Source organism: Typha latifolia, chromosome 15 (genome assembly GCF_019914945.1).
Source record: "Typha latifolia isolate L0001 chromosome 15, TyphaL0001v2, whole genome shotgun sequence".
NCBI lineage: Eukaryota > Viridiplantae > Streptophyta > Magnoliopsida > Poales > Typhaceae > Typha > Typha latifolia.
Genome location: NC_133100.1, coordinates 185,624 through 208,558, shown reverse-complemented (window position 1 = coordinate 208,558; position 22,935 = coordinate 185,624). Strand labels below are relative to the sequence as shown.

The 22,935-nt window shown below is 35.3% G+C and overlaps 1 protein-coding gene across 8 annotated transcripts; it reads right to left on the bottom strand.

The window, feature by feature from the left end:
- Nucleotides 1–204: 204 nt before the first annotated feature.
- LOC140802026 (probable acyl-activating enzyme 16, chloroplastic) lies at nucleotides 205–21,086 on the bottom strand. 8 transcript variants are annotated; one of them, XR_012111569.1, is made up of 19 exons: nucleotides 20,600–21,084; nucleotides 18,436–18,627; nucleotides 17,024–17,138; nucleotides 16,545–16,632; nucleotides 15,887–16,098; nucleotides 15,626–15,744; nucleotides 15,125–15,274; nucleotides 14,827–14,894; nucleotides 11,112–11,217; nucleotides 10,839–10,997; nucleotides 10,628–10,681; nucleotides 10,416–10,496; nucleotides 4,267–4,404; nucleotides 2,556–2,715; nucleotides 1,734–1,813; nucleotides 1,119–1,211; nucleotides 969–1,027; nucleotides 545–602; nucleotides 205–453 (listed from the first exon to the last, which is right to left on the bottom strand). XR_012111569.1 is itself a non-coding variant. In XM_073157432.1 (18 exons), exons 1-18 carry the CDS (start codon nucleotides 21,011–21,013, stop codon nucleotides 361–363), a joined length of 2,430 nt encoding a protein of 809 aa, XP_073013533.1. In that variant the 5' UTR covers nucleotides 21,014–21,083; the 3' UTR covers nucleotides 205–360. The 8 variants fall into 8 exon arrangements, 3 of the variants coding, with proteins under 3 accessions (XP_073013533.1, XP_073013534.1, XP_073013535.1); XR_012111571.1 differs by lacking the exon at nucleotides 2,556–2,715 and adding an exon at nucleotides 9,423–9,553 and having other exon boundaries at nucleotides 371–453; nucleotides 10,421–10,496; nucleotides 20,600–21,086; XR_012111570.1 differs by lacking the exons at nucleotides 969–1,027; nucleotides 2,556–2,715 and adding an exon at nucleotides 9,423–9,553 and having other exon boundaries at nucleotides 1,069–1,211; nucleotides 10,421–10,496; nucleotides 20,600–21,086.
- Between the last annotated feature and the right edge of the window lie 1,849 nt (nucleotides 21,087–22,935).

Here is a 22,935-nt window from a genome sequence, read left to right as displayed (position 1 = left end):
CCATATTTGTAGGCTTTGCTTAGTGAAGTCACATCATTAATGTAACTTCTACAACAAAACTTCCTAATATTTGCTTCATGTATATTTATTGAAATCTATATCTCGGGATAGACTACTTCATTGTGATAAGAGAGTTAGCTCCAGAAGTATCTACAGTTTGATACTTTATCTAATGTCTCTCTCACGACAAAATGAGAAAAAAAAGAAAGAGAAGATACTTTTGAGGCATTATCTCAAGAAAAAATAGAACACATTATTACATTCTTTGAATTGTTGGGTAGATCATCGATGTCAATATCTTCTTCAAACATCAAGTTGACATAAATTACAAGCAAAAGAACAATGATCTGAGTATACTATCTACTTATAAAGGTTTGCAATCTGTTCGCGATATTTGTCAGCCACTTTATCCCTCCGTATTTTCATGGTTGGCGTCATTAAGCCATTATCAATCTGAATTGAAAAGATGAAGACATCAAATGCAATCTTCATCTATTAAATGATGAAAGCAATAAGAGTAAAGGGAGAAATCAGTGAAATTTACGGTAAAAGGTTCATCCACAAGCACTATAGGTCCAATTTGAAACGAACAACCAGCCGTCCTGAAATTAGATAGTAGCAATTAATCGCTTTCTGCTAACTAATTGAATAAGCAACATGTACAAATTGCAAATAAACATGAAGGTTCAAAATTTGGTTTCTGAAGTGCCAGAAGTTCAGCAAACTTGTAAAATTATGAGAAAATTTTCATGAGAGATGAACAAAAGTCAAGATTACTCAAAAGAGTCAATATTCAAACTATGTATGCCTTCTTCTTTTTTAATAGGCAGTAATCCTCATCAAGAATGTAATAGGTATTGAACACAACAGAGAGGAAGAACTAGGTGGTCTGAGAGAGAGAGAGATTCAAAGGCAAATAGAAGTGAGCTAAATGAAAATGAAAGTAAGAGCAGTGAGTCCTTGATTACCAGGCTTAGCATGGCATAGAAAGTCAAACATCTGATTTCAAGATGTGCAATTATACATTCTGGAAATAAGAAAGAGGAAGAAATTAAGATTGATTCTTACCACGCTCTTATGTCATTATATAACAAATTCAACACTTTATTTTTGCTGACCTCCATGCTTTCATCTAAAATGGAAAGCTTTTCTGCAGCCGCTAAAATTTCATCTTTATTTGGAACAACGAGAGCACCAAGACGTCGTTGATCCTAGATATGACAATTGACCAATCAGAGAAAACAGAATAAAGAATATACTTTACAACTGTGGACTAGTTTAGAGCCTTTGGACCACTGCACATCAACTTCTCCCAATGACTTCTGCTAGGTGAAAAATCTACAACGAACTAATGAACTCTAATTAACCATGAAGCTACCCTATTATAAGGAGTATGGTCAGTGAAAAAATCCTAGACACCATGCAAAGCTTAGAATTTAAGTAAGAAAGAGAAAAGGTTGCAGAAAAAAAAAACACTCTGCAAGTTTAATAGAAGGCAAAAGAAAGAAAGGAGATCTTTTCACACAAGTTTTTCTTTCCAGACTTCCAAGTTAGAAGATCAGGAGTTCAGTTTACACTTTAAAAGTAATTATCCCAACACTTATCCTACAATAAAAAGATAGATAGAATCATAGAAGTAGAAAAGATTTCTAAATGCATTATATGATCAGAGTTTTAATTCCTTATTCTATCTATTCACATGCAAAAAGAATCTATAGTTATATTATTTTCACCTGACCAACAACCACAATCTGATGGATTAAACTACTTCTTGTCGCAGCTGCCTCAAGTTCTGCAGGCTCCACATTTTCACCTACAAGTTTTACAATTTAAGTTTAAAAAGTCAAAACGCGGAGATTGGAAGATGTTTGATCCTAAAATTATTTTTTCTCTCTTACTTGCTATCATATCTCTTTTCAAAAGACTATAATAGAATATTACAGTGCCAACTGGAAAAAACAATGCAGGGTATAAATAACTACCAACACAAGAACTTCGTAAAAATTTCTATGAGCATCAAACCAAATTTGAAGGAGCTCTGAAAAGCTTAACAGACGATGCATCTATTTTAAATTGACAAGTAGGAAAAAAAAGAATTTTACATGCAGTTAGTGCCACATTTCTAGGTGTCCCTTTTCGCTGCCAATTTACCAAACAATCCTATAGGAATAGCAGTAATAGCATAACCAGCTCTTAGCAGAAACCCACTTTTGACATTTGTCAGAGGAATGCATTGCCTTGGTTAAAGGACAATATTAGAAGAATCACAGGCATTTTTAAACTGTAAATCTTAATATCTACCTAGTCATTTCCCTTTGGTAACTCCACCCAAAATCTTTGTGCAGAAGGTAGTGTAATCAGACTCAACAACGCAACTGGACACAAATAGACTGGCAAGTTAAAGCTGCTCCTTCGTATTTGTTTGGTCAACTGATAGTTTCTGAACATTCTACATATTATGGGTTGCCCTAGTTTAGTACTTAGTAGGAGATTCAACTTTGTTACCTTCTAATCAAATTCCAGTGTCAGATTTGTAAAGTTTGGCTTCTACTAACCTGTGCTAAGAACTATAGTGTCCTTTGCGCGACCTTCAAGAACAAGCATACCCCCACATTGCCTACTCCGTCCTATGGCATGTTTAGGTGCAATCCAACCAATATCACCAGTGTTAAACCAGCCATCTTCATCCATTGCTTCAGAGGTAGCAGATGGATTCTGTGGAATGTGAGATATATAAGGATGTAAGAAGGGCATAAACACATTGCACTCTCAGATAAAGTTAGACATTCCAAAATTTCCAATCTTATAATATATATTCATATAATATGAAGTCTTGATATGAATGCAAAGTTTAAGAAACAATCATAAGTTCCTAATTTTTCAAAACAAGCTAAGCCTTTTTGTTGTCACAATTTACAAGATAATTAACTGATTCTTACTAGCAATAAAGAAAATAATAGTTTAACATTTAAAGACATTTTATATTTTTCACAAACTTCTAATAGATAATGAAAGTATGTGGTGAATATTATTTAGGATTAATTATGTTGACACCCCTAAAAGTATACCTAGTTTTCACGGGGACCCCCTAAACTTTTTTAGGTTATAATATCATCCCTAAACTTCAGAAAAATTTCAATGCCATCTTTCTGTTAGTGTATCGTCAGATAAATTGGGAGAGTCAGCTTATATGGCAGTAATTTCAGATGTAAAAAAACCTAACTACCCTTGTTGGAGGCAAATAACTTAATTTTATTTTAGCCTAACAATGATGACAAATTTACCCTCATCTTCCTTCCCCATTCCCTTCTTCCTTCTATTCTCTTTCACCCTGACGATGCTGCCGCCCACACCTTGACCGTCGGAGAGGTACACGGCGAGGGTCTCCACCGTGATAGGATCTCCCTCTTTCCTGCCTTGCCCTCTCCACGCACCTCAATTTCACCGTCGACCTCCTTGACGTGCTCGCAAAATGGGCAGTGACATCAGTGCACGAGATTCGGAACGACACCCTTGAGGCCGTGGTCCTCGCCCTCCTCGGCGGCATCGATCCTCCAACGACGCTCATTCATGTACATGGCCTGCAACCTACGCATCTGGTACGTACCCATCTTCACCTTTCACATGGGCCAGTGCATGCTTATCATTGTCACCGAGGTGATCGTGGTCGAGGAGATAGATGAGTTGAACTCTCTGTCAGCGACATCGGCCGTTGAAGAAGATCTCATCAGTGGCACAATCGTCATCATGCTGCCAGTGAGGCAAGGGAAGGGGGAGGAGAGGAAGGTGGGGAGATGAGCAATGGACAGTGGGTTTGAGATGAGGAATGACAGTGGGGTAATTTATTTAAAAAACTTGTATAAGTTAGTTGATGGTATTTAGGAAACTTTATAAATTAATATATTTTTGTGAGCTAAGTTGATGTTCGTTAACTTATTAGGGGTATAGTTGGTCATTATGCATTTTTCGTCACCGCCTTTATCCGTTTCACTTTGCCCCAAAGTTTAGGAGATTCCCGTAAAAAATAGGTATACATTAAAGGGTGTCAGCATAATTAACCCTATTATTTAACGTTTCATAGAACATTTTCCAAATTACAAGTACACTAAGTCAATATCTATATAGTTTTATTTTAAGTTGGTGAATTGGGAGCGGAGCTTATTAGCTACAAAACCATGCAGATAACTAGGCAGCTAATAAATCTTTCAAAAATATTCAGTTACACATAATGCATCAGAATATTACTCCCCGAGATGAAATTCGTACCTTATAATAACCCTTCATCACTTGTGGCCCTTTGATTTTGACAATTCCTTTTGAACCATCTGGGAGAACTGCACCAGTTTCGACATCCACAACCTTAATTTCTGTGTACTTCAGAGGGTGCCCAACTGTGCCAAGAACCTTCAAGAATAATATTTGCAAACTAAGTAATCAAAGAAATACCACACTTGGTGTAGTAGGCAATCAATAGAAGAGAAATTTGAAAAATTATAAGGGAAACAAACTAAAGCAACAGTATACAGATCTAACTACAAATGCATTGTAGCAGAGAAATATCAAATTGTCAACATGAAAAGGTTCTAGAATCAGGAAAGCTTCTAATGAAGCCAAAAGAAAAAGGCTGCCCAAAAGGTTGGCGTGTGACATGGCATAAATGTATTTATCTCATAATAGAAACATAAACCAGTATGGAAAGATGGATTTTAAAAGTCTTTTCATAGCAAATGATCCAGTCAATATTATTTGGAATCAACTGATCCAGAAAGTAAAGCTTTAGGATTACTTATTTTCTTGGAAATTGATCAAACTCGCAAAACAACTCTTTACGTAATAGCAATCATAGGAACATGGACAAGCTTGATATGCATTTAGGTGTAATATTGACTATATGTTTAGAAATTTATTCCGCTAGATCTAAGAGCCTTTGTTGATATACAGTGGTTAGACACTTAAACTTGGTTTGTAGAATATTAGAATATAAATATAAAAACTATAAGGTTGTGTTTGGTTTGAGGCTAACCCGAACTTAATTAGCTAGCCGAACTTGATTAGCTAACCTTATTTCTTATCTTAATTTAAATACTTTTAACTAGGCTAAGAAAATATGGTATTTGAGGTCATGAACTAAGCTAAAGTATAATTATTACTTGATGTGATGTAAAAAAAGCAAAAAATATATCAGTTTTGGAGGAAAATAAATTATATATAAAATTAATAGACCAAGATGCCCTTTGACTTTAATGATAAACTTAAAAAATATTATTTTTAATCAATTAAAAAAAATTAATTACTATTTGCGACTTTACATATACACAGAGGTGATCATTAAGCCCGACTCACCCAAACCCGCTCGATTTTAACCGGGCTAAGCCCTGTTTAAACCCAGTCCAACCCGAGCCCGAGATGGTATGGCATGGGCTAAGCCTTTTGCTTGCCCGGCCTAGCTCGCAAGTCCAACCCACTACACTTATCTATGACTCGACCCATAATACATGCATATTCCTATACTTTTTTAAGTCCTACATCAAATATCTAGTAAACTAGATATCAATATATAAGTATGTTCTCACGAAAGATAACTAAAATTCTTCATAGAGACCTATTATGTTCAACCTGATAAGATATAATATTTTTTAAAGACAACCTGTTATGCTAGGCCTATTACGCCCGACTCAAACGCAATATATAATAGGCTAGTGTGGCGATAACGGGCTAGAGTATTCTAGCCCAGCCCGAGTGATTGGTGGGTTAAGCCGTAAACAAATATTTAAATCCGGTCAGCCTGAAAAGCCCGGCCCGAACTCGACCTAGCCCGCTCGATAATCACCTCTATATATACATGCCCACAAATGGTGTCACGATCTGAAATAAGAATCATGACCGGCAATGCATCTCAATATGCTTGAGATACACGAAGCCTTATTAGTACTTTCTACGTGTACGATGGCAAAATAAATAAATAAAATGAAGATCTACTTTATTAAATTTAAAACTAATTGCAATAAACATAAAACAATATTAATGTTTTATAGTCTCTAAACGAGATAAATAAAACTTATAATCTAAAGCATAAAATCTAAAAGAGCGGAAAAGTAAATAGGTGAATCCTAAATGGAGGTGGAGTCCGGGTACATCTCGCTCAGTCGCCCCGTTAACTATTACCTGAGATAGATAAATAAATACAAAAAAAAGAATCCATGAGCCAACAACTATAGCTCAGTGAGTGGAATCCATTTGAAAACCAAATAAATTTTAAATTATATTAATGCTGAATAAAATTAAACTAAAAGCAACAATATCCATAACAATGTGCAATAGGCATGCTCTTTAAATAATAACAATGATAATAATAGAGAGAGTCACAGCTTGTAACCTTGCACGGTTTTAACATATTAACATCTTTTTAATATTTATACTGTCATAAGTCTCAATGGGTCTAAACCCTGTGGATCCACATCAACTAGAAGTCACCTCGAGATGACGCTCGGAAATTTTCAGATAGCTGATCCGGTTAGGGTCATCAGATAGTATCACTAGGTGATCAACACACTTTGTCTTTTCCTCTAACCGTTGAGAGAAGTTAGAGTCACCTAGGAAATTTCTCGTTCATCCTAGGATTGTTCTCTAACCCCGCTAGAGTTACCTAAGAAAGTCACCGCAATGATCTGATTTAGGACTTTCCCCTGGACTTCCAGATAGACTTGAGTCACCACAAAAAATCGCAAGCAATTTATACCGGGACTATTCACTAAGTCGTACCAATACTAGTCTCATTTTTCTTTTCACTAAATTTAATATTTCCACAAAGTATGGTGATGCACTGAGTATAATAATTAAATGCACACTGGAAATATAACAATTAAATTTTACACGTACGGATGAAATAAATACATTTGCACATAGAAAATGTAACAATTAAATTTTTTGCACATAAGGGTTAAATAAGTAATTTGCACACAGAAAATTTACATGGTCTGACGAAGGTACGAAATATAATAAATAAATATGTGAGTGAACTCACTCACTTGAGTCTAGGCAAGACAACTGAATCTCAAATCCCTAGCTCACGTGCTAAAAATCACCACCTTTAATAATAAATAACAATAACATTTTTAATAAAAAAATATTAAATTTTTTCTATAATTTAACTCAAAAATTATTAATTTAGGCCAAAATAAGCCCAAATCAGTTGGGTTGGGCTGCAGTTGGCCCACAGCCCACCCAACTAACACTTAAATGGATTGGGCCCAAGGCCCAATCCAATTAGCTAATGGAACCGGGTTGGGTTCCTTGGATTCGGATCCAATCCGACCCGAATCCAAAAACTAAAAAGGAGAAGACCAAACTCGGATTGCCCGTGTTTGTCTTCTCCAAGCCAAAGAGAGAGGGAGGGAGACGCCGGCGGCCATCGCGGTGACAGTTCGCCGGCCGCGCCCTTAGCTCCCCAACACCCACACGGTGCCACCGTCCTCACGAGGTGGAGGAGTACCCGCGAATGACGATCGATCTCATGGCCGACGGTGACCGGAGCCACAAGGCTCCAACGGTGAATGCCCACGGCACAAGGCCAACGGCAAGACGCTTCTAGATGGAGCGGCAGCGACCCGAAGCCGCCAGCTGGCCTGATTTGCCGATGAAGTCGAGGAACCCAAATTAGGTATTTTGTTTTACCTTATTAAACTTTAATTAAAATTTATGGGTGGGAGAGAGCTTACCAAGGAGTCACGTGGTAGTCTCCGATGGCTCCGGCGGCGCTCCGGCAGGCCGATTCCATGGCGTGACTTCGACGGTGAGGAAGAAGAAAGTGAAAGAGGGGAGGAAGAAGAGAGAGAAGGGGGCTGGGGTGGTTAAGCAGAGAGAGAGGGGATTAGGGTTTTTAATTTATAGATTAAAGAAAAATCCAGATCTAATCCGATCTGGATTATGCGCGATTTCGCCCTACGCCTCGTCCCGTGCCGGAGAGGGAGAGGGGAGGGGCTGCACGTGCAGAGCACGTGCACCCTCCTCTCTCAACCCTCTAATTTTTTTTTCTAGTTCTTACAAATGAGCTTACATTTGAGTTATAATTATAGAGATTGATTTGACAGAAGAACTAACGATCTCATTTGAGTTATAATTATAGAGATTGATTTGAAAATTTTAAAGTATAGAGGGTAAAGTGATTTTAGGCATAAATATAGGATGGCAAAATGTATCTAAACCCTTTTTAAAATATTTTTACTATTATTTTAAAATATTTTTACTATTATTTTAAAATATTTTTAATATTTAATATTTACTTTTTTAATATTTTTAATAAGCTTTGTAAAAAAAATTAAAGAGAAATGTGTTTATTTTGGAGGAAAGTTAGAGATAGATGATAGTAGGAGTGTAATCATTACTTTGACGTGACATAAAAAAAGCGAAATATATTTCTTTTTTACGAAAATTGAGTATGCGTCATGCAAATAGTACCAAAATATTATTATCAATTTATAAAATATAAATGCAAGTTAGCCATTTAAAATCCATATTCAATAATAATTTTTTTAATTTTTTTCACCGGTGTTGTATAAATATCTTCTCCAGGGTTATTTTTTTGTGAGTCATGTGAAGAGGAGCTCTTTTATAATAAAAAAATTATATATTTCTTTAAAGAGAGAAGAGAGAGAGAAGAGATGAAACATTGAGAAGACATGAAAATGACAGATTTAAATCATGTTAAGAATAAAATTAGAATCAATTTGAATTTATATTAGAAATTTTATTTTATTTTTATTTTATTTATTGGAGAATAAAAAAGATAAAAAGATGGTTAGGGTCTCTAACCAAGTTTAGGGGCCCACCCTAAACTCAAAGCAAACAAGGACTAATTATCTTGCAACTTAAATTTTTAAAGTAACAGTAAGTTAACAATATCTAAATAAGAGATCATGGGTTCAAATCTTGTCACGCTCATTTTTGTCTAAAAGTATAAATCCTCCACCCATTTAAGTCAAATCCATTTTTTTAACCTATCAAAATGTCTTGAGCCCAAAAGTGAGGGAAAGTTAGAATATAAATATAAAAAACTATCATTCTCTAACAACTTAATTTTTAACGTAATCCGTAAGTAAACACAAAAAAATAAAACGAAATCGTTCAAAAATTAATATAAGAAAAGGGAACTTATCAACCATAAAAGAAATTCCTGACTCATTTTCAATAGGACGCTAAATTATGATTTCATCCCTGAAAAAGAATAAGCATTTATTTCTTTCACAAGTTTCCCTAGACATTATATGGTCCTAACTGGCATGGATTTCTGTTCACTGTTCCATCCTAACCAGCAGAATGTGCAAGTTTGTTATTTTCACTGTTACCTCAGTACTCACTAACATGACAGAAGTAATCATCACTGGGCTCACGTTAACTTGTGTAAAGAGTAAACACATACCAACCTCACATATCCATTTTAGGATATATTGGTCCATTTGAAAAGGGGGGCCATCATGACAACCTTTATAGTCAGCATGTATCATACCAAAAGCTTCAGGCAACACACATTGGTTTTCCTTTTGATGTTGCTTACCTGGATCCAAAATTTCCCATACTACGCAACTGAGGTTTACTCCAAGTATAAAAGTATCCTTAATTGAGGATACCTATGTGGAACCCTTCTTCTAACTACTACTATGCCTTACCAAGAAAGGGAGGAGAGGGACTTAAATATCAAGCATGTCAGAAAGCTCAGTTTTTTTTTCAGAGAGAATTGTTTCCATCTCTCACAAAATAATTTGAGTAATCTTCCTCATAAAAATAAATATATGAGGAGTAAGAAAAAGATTTCTATTCAAATGAGGTATGATTGTTTACAAGGAATAGCATGTTAGCAAAAAATAATGTCATGGTAATGTAAATATCCCGTGTATTAACTATGAAATATGACTACAGTTAGTCACAATCCATTGTAACTATCAATTAAAACCTTGTGAGCAGATACAACAAAATCATGAGAAACAATTGCAAATTAAAATAACAGCTCATGGAAAAAACTTCTCAAATTATGATACCAATATCATGTCTCACTGCACATACAATAAGTAACCACCTAAGCATAGTGCTTCTTTTCTACAGTGCCAACAACACCCAAAAATATACATGATATAGTATTGACATCAGGATATTCAATGTCTATGTTGATTATAGAAGAAGTCAGAAACTTAACGAGAGCTACTGTGAATTGAAGAGTATCTCCTGCAACCTAAACAGAAGAGATCCTGAAACACAATTGTATATCTAGTTACTCTAGAAATTTTCAAATTTCAAAACAGGCCTATTTGTGCAAAAAATCATGTCATCCATTCTTTCACTGTCATATTGTGAAACAGCAAAGTTATTATGGAAAATTGGAAATCATGTAGTTTCTAGTAAGGAAAGGTTTCATATTTTACATTACATGCTGGCTGTCGAGCAGCAACAACAGGAGAGGTCTCTGTTAAACCATAACCATTTTGCAGCTTCACATCAATAGCCTGAAACAAGAAAATATATAACAACCTCAGAAAATAAAAACAAAAAGGAACCTGTCTGATGTTTTAAAGATTCTGACTTCACAACACCAGAACTCAAAAATTGTATCAAAATACCATTTAAAGATTCTGACCTCAAAAAACCTGTCTACGTACAATGGAAGACTTCCACCACCACTTATACCAGCCTGCAATTTTTCATATAAAGCTCAGAATGCCAGAAAGGCAGAAACACATAAAGTATAAAATAACCCCTTCTAACACAAGACAAAAAGATAACACAGATAATTCACTAGATTAAGTAGATTATCATCCAAAAACAAAAACATTAGCCCAGAATTATACCTGTGATATGCCTATAGCAGAGTAGATTTTATTGTAGACTAACTGCTTTGCCAGCTTATGCAAGGGCCACAAAAGTGCAGCCATAGTCCTTCCCCAGAACCAGTCAATCATAGCAATAAAGGATGACGGCTGGATATGCTTTTCTGTTAGGAATTTTCCCTTTTCCAGATGAAAGCATTTCATATAAGAAAAGGAAAAGAAAATAAGGTAAGCCAGCATGTTTGCTAGTGTTATATTAAGCTGAAACAAGTTAGAGTTACATTATTTTCGAACCTCATAAACCCTCTTTGCCTCCATATATAACAAACTAATCTTGATTAATGTGAATGCGACAAACTTTCGAGCAGCAGAGCTTGCATGGATTTGCTTCTGGATTGAACTACAGACAGGTAGTGTGATCATCAGTATGATTACCTCTGACTCTCTGTTAACAGAAGCAATAACTTTGGCTCCATAAGCTTTAAGTTTCTTTAGATGGTTAACAAAATTTGATAACTCAGCATTAAGAGTAGATCCGAAATGGGTTAACAAAAGCTGTGGACTATAAGCTGTTTTAAGGCAATAATTCTGGCAAAAGTATTCAGGAACTAGGAATGTGTGATTGTAGCAATGCAGCAGAGATGACCAAGAAGCTATACAGTATACATGGCAGCCAAGCAAGTCCATCTTCATGTTCCAGAACTTGTAGTCAACTTGTCACCGTGCACATAAATTCCTACGTGTTAGCCAATGTTTTGAAAGACGGCCGCAGATGACAAGCAGTCACCCCACAACTTAGCACCAAAGCGGAAGGCAGGTGACAAGGCGGTCTAGCATTTTTTATTTAAAAAAATTCAAAAATATTATATATTGCCATGAGCCGACAGAACTGAAAGGTAAAAAATAAAAATAAAAATCATCACTAATGTGTCTCTAAGCAAATAGAATTAACAGATAGTCTAAAACATAAATACCAAAAGAACTGAAAGGTAAAAAAGGTAGATCTTAAGTGGAGGCAAAGTCCCGGTGCATCCTGCTCATTCTCCACTTTGTTAGTTCGAGGTCGGTGAAAGATAGTTATTGGGACCAGATATAGTACAAGATGCCACTCAATTGTCAAAATCAAGGAAAACTTCTAACAGCTCAGAGCTGTCAGAAGAGTTATGCTGATAACCAGGGAAGAAATCTGGAATTTCAAGTGGGTGATATGGTTTTTTCTAAAAGTGTCACCTTGGAAAGGATTGATCAGGTTTGGTAAGAAAGGAAAATTGAGTCATGGCTTTATTGGGCCTTTTGAGGTGTTATAGCGCATTGAAAAGGTGGCACACCGAATAGCATTTCCACTTAGGTTAGCTAAAGTACATAATGTTTTTCATATGTCTATGTTGAGAAAGTATATACCTAGTGCTGATCATGTGATTGATTTTAAACCTTTGGAGATCTGAGAAATTCTATCTTATGAGGAGCAACCTGCAGAAATTCTAGAAACTCAGCAAAGAACTCTGTGCAACAGGGTAATCTTATTCGTGAAAATTTTATGGCAAAGCCATAAGCCGGAAGGAACAACTTGGGAGTGTGAAGATGAAATGCGAGAGAAGCATCCAGAGCTATTTCCTCAGTATACATAGCGTCTATTACGGTAAGAATAGTTGTAAATTTAAATAAATTTAATTTCGAGAATGAAATTTCTTTTTGTTGGAAATAGTTGAATAGTTGTAAGAATTGGAAAGAAAAAATTAAGAGAGTGGCGGGATTTCTGGCCACTCCGAATCAAAATTTGATTAAGGATTAGGATTAAAACATAACTTATAAATAAAAACCCTAATCCTATCTTATTGACCCACCCTAGCCCCCTTCATCCCTATCTTCTTTTTCTTTCTTACCGTCGGAGTCGCCACTGTGGAATCGAACTGCTGGAGCGTCGTCGGAGCAATTGGAGACCACCATGTGACTCCTCGGTAAGCCCTCTCGCACCCCTCAAAATTAATTTAAATTTCATATGTTAAAATAAAATTACCTAATTTAGAGGATCACGGCTTCGTTGGCTAATCGGGTCGACCGGCAGCCTCGGGTCACTACCGCTCATGCACAGGAGCTCCACGTTGTTGGCCTCGTGCCATAGTTGCCTTCAAGGAGAGCTCTCGTGGCTCGGATCGCCACCGACTAAGGAATAAGGCTATTGGCCGTCACCGATAGCTTCTCCTCCACCTCGTGTAGTCGGCGTGGTCGCGAGGAGGGCTTTGGAAAGGTTGGCAGACTGCCGGCGAGTTTCCCTCTCTCTCCTTCCCTTTCCTCCCTCTCTCTTCTTTCTCCCTTATCGATCTCATCGGGGAAGAAAAGGATTGGCCTTTTCTTCTCTCAAGTTCAAGTCTGGGTTGCGGACCTGACTCGACCCTTTAATAGTAAGTTGTGGGTTGTAGGTTGTAGGCTGACCTGCAGCCCAGTCTTTCGTCAATTTTGGGTTGGGCCTTGGCCCAGCCTGAGTAGTAAGAGAAGGTGGGCTGTCGGTCAGCTGCAGCCCAGCTCAATCCAATGGGTTTTATTAAACCCATTTTAGCCATTTAATTTAGTTTTAAAATTCAAAAATTTTATTAGAGTTAAATCAAAATTTATGTTATTTCTTTATTATTTAAAGGTGGTGATTTTTAGCACGTGGATTAGAGATTAGAGATCTCAATTATCTTACCTAAACTCAGGTGAGTGGGTTCACTCATATACTATTCATATTGCATTTCGTACCTTTTATCAGGTTACGTATTTTTCTGTGTGCAAATTATTTATTATATTTTCTGTGTGATTTAAATTTTTATAATTCTGTGCCTAAAATATATAATTTAGTACATCACTATACTTCGTGCAAATTGCAAATTTTAATCGAAAAAATATGACTGGTTTGGTATGACTTAGAGAACAGTCCCAGTATATATCGCTTGCGACTTTCCATGATAACTTAAGTCTAACTGGAAGTCCAAAGGAAAACCGTATTCAAATCACTCCAGTGACTTTCTTAAGTGACTTTGGCGGAATTAGGGAACAGTCTTAGGATAGATCGAAAGACTTCCTAAGGTGACTTCAATCTCTCTCAACGGTTAGTGAAAAAGACAAGGTGCATTTATCACATGGTGACGCCTTCTAATAACCCTAACTGGATCAGCTATGAAAAAAAGACTCGAACGTCATCTCGAGATGACTTCTAGTTGATATAGATCTACAGGGTATAAACTCATTTAAGACAAATGACACTATTATTATTGAGAAAAATTTTAGTATGTTGAAACTGAGCATGTTACGAGTTATGACTTTCTATTATTATTATTGTCATTATTATTGCTACTTTAAGAACATACTTAGTAAAAATTGTCATTTTATATCGCTAAATTTAAATTTTATTTAACGCTATAAATTTTATATTTATTTGAATTTTGAGTGGATTCTACTTACCGAGCTATAGTTGTTGGCTCATAAATTTTCCTCTTATAATATTTCAGGTAATGGTCAATGTGGCGACTAAGCGAGATGTACCGGGACCCTACCTCCACTTAGACCTACCCATTTATCTTTTCATTCATTCGGTCTTATGCTTTAGACTATTTGTTAATTCAATTCGTTTAGAAACACATTAGTGATGGCATTAGTTATTTTCATTACGATTGACTTAAATTATATAAATCAAATTTTTTTCTTTTATTTATTCTTTACTTAGAAAGTATTAGTAAAGTTTCGTGTATCTCAAGCGTATTAAGGTACATGACCGGTCATGATTCCAATTTAAGTCGTGACAATAAATAAATCTAATTTTGGAAACCAAACTACATGACACAAACTAGAATGTTGTAGAGTTGATGGCAAGAATTTTTTCAGATTTTAACAAATTTAAATAACAAAGGTTGGCAGAAGGAAAAATTGCAGTCTTCATATGTAAGGTGGTGTTGTCCAAATTGTGGATGTTAGTGAGCATCATTGAGTTGAAATTACATTGGACTATAACAAATGCAAACACAGAGCTAACCTGTACAGTGTTTCATAAACCAAAGGAACTGATATAAGGTACTGAGGTTGATATCTCTTCAAATCATCCTACCAAGATGTATAGACAAAAATGTCAAATGCACAGTAACTCAGCATACTTGTCAATTTATAAAACTGGTATATTACAAGAAAAAGGATATAATTGATAACTAGCTAAAAGCCATCACATAAGTACAAAGATATGTATCTTATGTCATTGACTTGTTTCTTGTGCACAGACCAAGTTTCATGCAGCAAGCTAATCTAACATTGCAGTAAAATTTATCTAAGAAATTTACCTTCAAATATTTTATATTTGTGTAAACTTGCTCGACTCCATAAGTGAATATGAAATACTCGCTAGCTCGCTCATATGCATGCCAAGTAGGAAGCATGCTTAGGAACCTGTCTCCAGCTTTTGCAGGCACAATGTCCCACAAGTTCTTTATCTATAATAATATTGAAAACACAGAAAAATTGAATATTATGAATTTTGGTTGAAGAGAAGGAAAGTTCAATAATTAGTAGTAGTCGAGAATTGAAAAAATAACCAATTAGCATCAAGGACCATTTTATGGATATTCTTTAATATACATTTGTTTCTAAATAAAGAGAAAGAGAATTCATAGATAAGCAGGAATGCTTAATTCCCTCTGCCCATGCTATTCAATCACAAAATAGGAATAAAGAAAACCAGCACAAAACAGATGAGTTTTAGCAAAGTTTACCTGATACAGTGGTAATTCTAATGGTTATTGATTTGAGAACAAAAGTATATTTCTGGTTATCCATAATCACACCTGGTGCAGGAGGTTCCGATGTGTGAGCATTACACCTTTTGGTGTATCACTTGTTCCACTTGTATACATCAGAGTTGCAACATCATCAGGATTGATGGTTTCAAATACATACTGCTGCCCTACAAACAGTGGTAACTTAGTCCATCATGGAGTTACTGAGTATACGTTGTAGTGACGTATATAATCTAAATATAAACAACAATGATTCAGAGACACGTACGCTGAATATGCTACTTTACCTTTGTATGATATGAGAATTACCTTCTTTCAAAGATTGAAGCAATGCATTGCGGCTTTCTCGTCCAAGTTCTATGATATCGCTGTAATCATATAAGGGTATGTCCTTTACAGCTTTGCTATTTAGGCATGACTTTTCACCCCAAAGTAGAACAACAAATCTTATGTCAACACTCAGAATAAATGATTCTGCTAGCCGGTTAAAGAATTGTGGACTATCCACCACAAGTGCGACACTGATGACAAACATCAATGAAGTAGCATCATAAAGTTTTCAAAAAAAATTTAATAGACATGAAAAAGAGAGTCAATAAGGGATTGGACATAACATTTTGAAGATTGTTAATTTACACACTAATACGAAAAGGCCATTTTTCATCATTTAAAATTGACACCATTATAAAGGAGGTATCATTGCTAAAGACCTGATATGATATCCAGTACATGAAAATCAAACAACCATATTATGTGTATAGTGATTTAGGGAATACGAGGAATCGAAGAAGCTTCTAGTCCCTCTCCTTTCTCCAAAACGTAGGTAACTGAGATTATGTATTTGAAGATATCTTATTTTTAGCAATTAGCACGATTTAGAAGGGTATATCTATAGGTTGTACTTTTCCTGCAATTCAAAGAAAAACAATTTAAACAAATCCAAGGATTGAAGAATATAAATTCTCACCTTTCAGAATGCGTGTATATTTGCAATAACTCTTCATCAGCAGATCTCGTACCTCGAACCACATTAATAGCACCAGTAGCCATTATCCCTGGAACACAACCATTTAAATCGACATGAATCTAATAAGATAAAAGCAACAAATGAGTAGTAAAACAATGTAAGAAAGAAGTCATTAAGAAGTTGGAAAACAACAAGATTGGCAATAGTCCACTATATCAGGATCTTCTTAGCCAACCTCTTCAACTACTTTCTGGTGTTGACATTCTTGGCAATGCTAGTAGTGTTCTTAGTAACATGAGTAAAGGTGTTGCTGCTCTATCCATGAACAAGAAATTTGTTCAGAACCGACAGAAACAGGTTTTGTGGAAATTTCTTTTAATCTGGACTGTCATAATCAAGAATGAATTTACCTATAGTACATTAAGAGTGTCCGTGAGGTTACTATAGTAGCCAATTTATTAAGAGAAAAGCACAGATACCTTGATCTGCAACCAGCCACCTACAAGAGTTGTCAGCAAAAAGTGCCAGCTTTTCATCTGGAATAACTCCAACAACCCTTAAGCCTTCAGAGAAGTTCAAAATTTCTTGCTCAAGCTGCAGTAGAGAAGGCAATTTATAATTTGAGCAACATAAAGCATTCATAAAATCTAAGAAGATACTTATTTCCGAAAATTTACATATAGTGTTCAAAATATTTCCCCTCATGGATTTGAAGATCTATTCTCATGTTGACGAGCCTCAAGAAAAAAAATATGCCTCGAGTTTGACTGATCTCCATCAGTATGTATGAAAATAAAGACATAAATCTAGTGTTTGAAATCAAATAGTTCAAAAAAATGTGTCTTCCTCCGACAAGTAGGTTATTTGGTTAGATGTCTAATCTTGAATTGCCATTTCCATTTGGCCAGGAACGCAAAATTATTCAAATCAAAGGAATTGGACTACTTGATTGCTTCAACTGTTTTGTGAAATTATTCTGCCCTCAGATTGATCAATAAAAAACTAACCATGATTTTATCATTCCATTCATTAGATGTTACTTAGTATTCAACTAGTATTCATGAGTCCCTATAACATACTTTAAGCCATTTCCAAGTCTCTAAAAACATGTGATATTGATACCATTAAAACATGAATTGCGATTCCACTTTCTAGAAGTTTAAGGATCTTTTCTTTTTAGGTTTACTGCTGTCATGTGCACATAAAGATAGAAACCTTGCTTACTAAAAATGTGCCAAAAGTTCCATGCAATTTTGGATCACTGGAAACTTTTCAAGTCATTAGAGATGTCAAATACTGGTTATATATAATCATAGACAACTTTTATCTGGTCAACATACTACTGTGCCTAATGAGTATAGGAAATAATACTCAGGATGCTTCACCAAAACATGTCAGATACTTCTTTTAAAGTACCCAAACTTGGATATGCTCAGATTTATAGGACAGTTCTGGCGAGTGGATGGATGAACTTATGTTTTAATTATTGATGAAGAACCCTATATTAATGGGTCAAACTGAAAAGAAACTTCCATTTAATATTGATCTCAGATTTAATGAATTATGGTTTACAAATCCCAAGGGGTTCAAGAGTTGGAATTTATGTTATAATGAGAACTATGACAGCCTCTTCAATGTCCTTTTCCCTTCTTCAATCTTAAAATACTTACATTCTCTATAATTATATATCTATATAACCAACTAAACTGTGCTCCACTTTAAATTTGTTACATCTATGCATTTGTATAATGTTGTATTCAAATTCTATAGATGTGGCAGTGTAAGACATCATATTCAAATTCTGTAGATGTGGCCATCACTATTTAGGACAGATAATTTATCATGTGATAATGGACCAAATAAAAAATGCACATTTCTCTTATGTCTTCACCTGCTTATAAGATAACTTTGATGGAGGTTCGTGGTAAGGATCAACCAAAGCAACCCGATCACCATATTTTTCCGCTGATGATTTCCAAATATCTGGAACTGCTCCGCAGTCATCTGAAACCAATTCGTTGGCACCAGGCAATAGTGCATTATCTAGAAAAGGGGAGTACCTCCTCCTTACTGGATGTTGTAACTATGAGACAAATTTAAAAAGCCATCAGATAATATGTTATAGAGGAACAACGATAAATAGAAAGCTACATATAATAGCCCATGACATGATAAGGCAACGAATGATTCCATAACTTCAAAAACCTCAAAAGGCAATCATAAGATTCATTAGATCAGGAATCATTAAAATACATAAATGATAGTTTAGTCTAGAGGGAGCTTCCAATCCTGATAGTAAGCTAATTACGGTCAAATTATGAATCTCCAAGCATACTTGAAGAGGTTATTAGAAGTCTACATAGGTATAAACAAGCCGAACATGAGTGAGTTGGTTTTGGCTCAGGCTCGGCTCGAAACTAATTTCGAGCCAAAAGTTTTATTCAAGCTCAACTCAACTTAGTATGAGCTAGAGATGACAAAAATTGACCCAACCCGATAACTCGACAGTTGGCTGATTTTGGCCGTACAGCAGCAGCTGTGCTGCTAGCTACAGCCACCTGCAGCAGGTAGTTGTCAACTGCTGCTGATGCTACTAGCTGCTGCCGACAGCAGCAGCCAACAGCTAGAGAGAGAGAGAGAGGGAAAGATTAAAAAAAAAGAGGGTAAGAGAGAGAAAGGGAAAGATAGAAAGAAAAAAAAGTGTGGGAAAGAATGGATACTTCAAACTAACAGTTAGAGGGATAGAAAAGAAGAGAGGGTGGAAGAGAGATTTTTACTTTTTAGGCTTTATATGTGAGTAATTATTATTTTTTATTTTCTTATAATTTTTTCTAAATTTTTAGAAATTTCTCAACATTTTTAAATAATATTTAGAATTTTATTTAATTAAAATAGTCTAATCCGATACAGGCGGCCGATACGGCCGATACGTATCATTTTTCCGGACGGCCGATCCCGATCCCGATACCAATTTTCAGAACCTTGTCTAATCGGATTCAGATCATAAACATGTTAGCCCGTTTAACCCAATTATTAAACGAGTCATGTTTGTGTTTATTACATCAACCTGATTAATCCATTTACTCGCTAACCCGTCTATAACACGATAAACTCATTTATGACCCGAGTAACCTATCTATGACACACACAAAAATCCATTTACAATTTGAATAAACTCGTTGATAACCCAAATAACTTATAAAAATTTAATAACTTGTGCCATCCGACAAACCCATTTATGACACATATAGCTCATTTAATAAATAGGCCGTGTTTGTGTTGAGACCAATTGTCACACAGTATTATGTCTACAATACAAACTGCTGACACAAGTTTCAACCACATAGGAATATATTCTAAGAAATTTTGAAGCCTGCTTCAGCTCCAACATTATTTAATGCTATGATTCAGATTCGTGTTTATCACATAGTGACACCTCCTAGTGACCCTTAAGAGAAGAGACAGTATACATTTATCACATAGTGACACCTCCTACTCCACAAAATAAGTACTCATTTTAGGGCCCAAATCCTATAAGAAATTTGATACTTCTATATCATACTAACATTAACTCAAATATCCAATATGGTACTAAACTCACTTTTTTTTATTTTTTATTGCTATGATACCCACTTTAGAGCCAATTTTCATTCACTTCTCTTCATAAATTTAAATAAATAAATATATGGCAATAAAGTACTTTTTGAGCTCTTTTAATTCTACTATTAATCCATCATTAATAATATGTGGGCCCCACTCAAACTTAATAAAATATTGGTGTCAAATCCATGATATTTCCAACGGTATATCCACTAAAATTCTCATGCACTTCTTTATTACTTTAGCAGTAATTGTGGTCCAAAAGATGATTCCACCTTTAGGAAAAATCAACAATAAATGCTCTCAAATAGAAAACAGACAGTACCACCATCCACCGATCTATATACCAGGTAAATTTTACTATTCCAAACGGATAACATAAGGGAACAAATAAAAAAGAGTTTAATAAAAAAAACAATCATGTACAAGAGACACCAAGAAGTCAACAAATTCACCTCCAAGCTGCAGAAAACCCTAGCTCGCCGGGCCCGGCGACGCCACCAAATGCAATCACGTCCCGCTCGAGAGATTCCAGTACCACGAACCACAAAGGCTCTCGGCCGATCGAAACCGCCTAGGACGGGCTTAGAATGGAAAAACATCGCCATTTGGATCATCATCAAGAGATCGAATTCCCTTAGTAACAAGATCTCAAGCAACCAAATAGAGTAACAGCCGAGAGAGAGTGGGATTATAGAGCAACATATAGTAAGGGAACAGAGGAGGGATCCCTCGAGAGCTCCGTCGCAGCCTTTTGGTGAGAGATGGAGAAGAGATCGATGACGAGAGGAGCTATCCGTTTGCAATAAATTGATAACTAAAGACGGGGCGATGGATCCAATAATATGGCCAAAAAGAGAAGGCAGCATAAAGACCGTGAGGAGTGTCAAGTCCCGACACCCGACCGAACGACCGGTGAGTGGTGCCGGGCATTCATTCATAAAGGCCAGGCCGACTACTTTTGTTAGGATCATCTTTGAGTGGATTAATTATTTGGGAAATTTACATATAACACCCTGTCTTTTAATAAAATTATAATTTAAATCTTACCTTTTTTTTTACGTATCCAACTATATGATTTAGTTAATATATGCAAAAATAAAAAAAAACTTAACCAAATCTCTGAGATAAATTAATTAAACTAAAAAAATTATGAAAATATCATCAACCAAGTCATACTAAGGACATTTTAATTATTTTAAAAATAAAATATTTTTATATAACGAAATATTCTGACGGTGTAAGTTCAAATCTAATTTAAGATATTTTTTTGTATATATTCGTTAAATCAGAAGGTTCAATTTGTAAATACTAAAAATATATGGTGTAAATTACAATTACATTATATGTGTTATATATAAATTTTTATATTTTTTTATTAAAATATTTTATATAAATAGCTGACTCAGTAAATAATTTACATTTAGACGTACATGAATCAAAACACATATAAAAAAAATTCCCATAGGCTAGTTTGATCAAAGAAATCGAGAATTGCATCAAAAATTTACTCTCATATTGATTTTATATTAGAGAAATTAAAATTATGATGTAAAACTAATAATTCTTAGTTATATACGATAGAGAGGTATTTTAGTTCATAAAAATTAAGAAAAAAACAATAACACAGCTGGTCAGTTAATTTTTATAGTTAAAAATGTTAAAAACTTCTGTGCCGATTTCTAGGCTTTTGCAATTCAATTATTTAGTTTTCTTATAAAACTAAGTGCATACTTTTTTTTTATATATTCAATGCTTATTTTTATTATAATAAAGTACATACAATATATATATATATATATATATTAATTACGTCAACACCTCTCAATTATATCACGGACCTTTAAAAAAAATTTAGGCTGCAATATCTCCTCAATTTTGGGACAAAAAATAAAACGGCTAAAAGACAATGATGGAAAATACTTAATGACAGTTATACCCCTAAACTAGCTTATCAATTTAGCCATAACTAGAAAATATAATAAATTTATTAATAGCCTCAAACCACCCATCTCCTCCACCAAACCGACAACCATTCTTTCTCCCAAAACTATTCGCCTCATACTTTCTCCCAAAACCATTCGCCTCATACTCTCGGTGGCACAAAGACTGAGGGCCTTTGGGAGCTACAAGACGATGAGCTTGGCTTGCTAGAAGGCAAAATTGTTGCCTTGGCCCTCGCCCTCACCACTCTCACCCTCACTATCATTGCTCTCTCACTGCTATCATTCTCATCATCACTGTGTGTAAAAGTGTTGCCAATAGTGAGGCGGGAGAAGGGGGAAGGAGGAAAGGTGGGATCAGCTTAGGGTCTTGGGCTAGTTGGTGTGAGGCTGTTGCAAGCTGGCGGCAGGGAGATGTCGTCGGCAAGAATCTCAAACGCCGTCGGCTTCTATGGGAACGTCGGTGATGGTGAAGGAGAGGTTGAGCAAGGATTGAAGATGATAAATTATATATATATTTTTTATTATAATTTAATTAAAGCATCAACATAAAACTATATTTTAATCTCTATTAATTTGATTGAAATGCACAACGAGGGCATCTAAATCATTTCGGAGTCAATTAACTGCCAACTCATCCAATTTTTCTAATAGAATTGTGACATTGAAATTTCTCTAAAGTTTAGGAGGATATTATAACTTAAAAAAAATTATGCGCTTGTCTTAAAAATCGAATATAATTCAACGGAAATAATTAACCCATATATAATACATATTCTTTATTCAGCAACCGCCCTTCGTTTACATAAGATGGTCAAACTGTAAGTCAAGCCACTATACAAGGCATT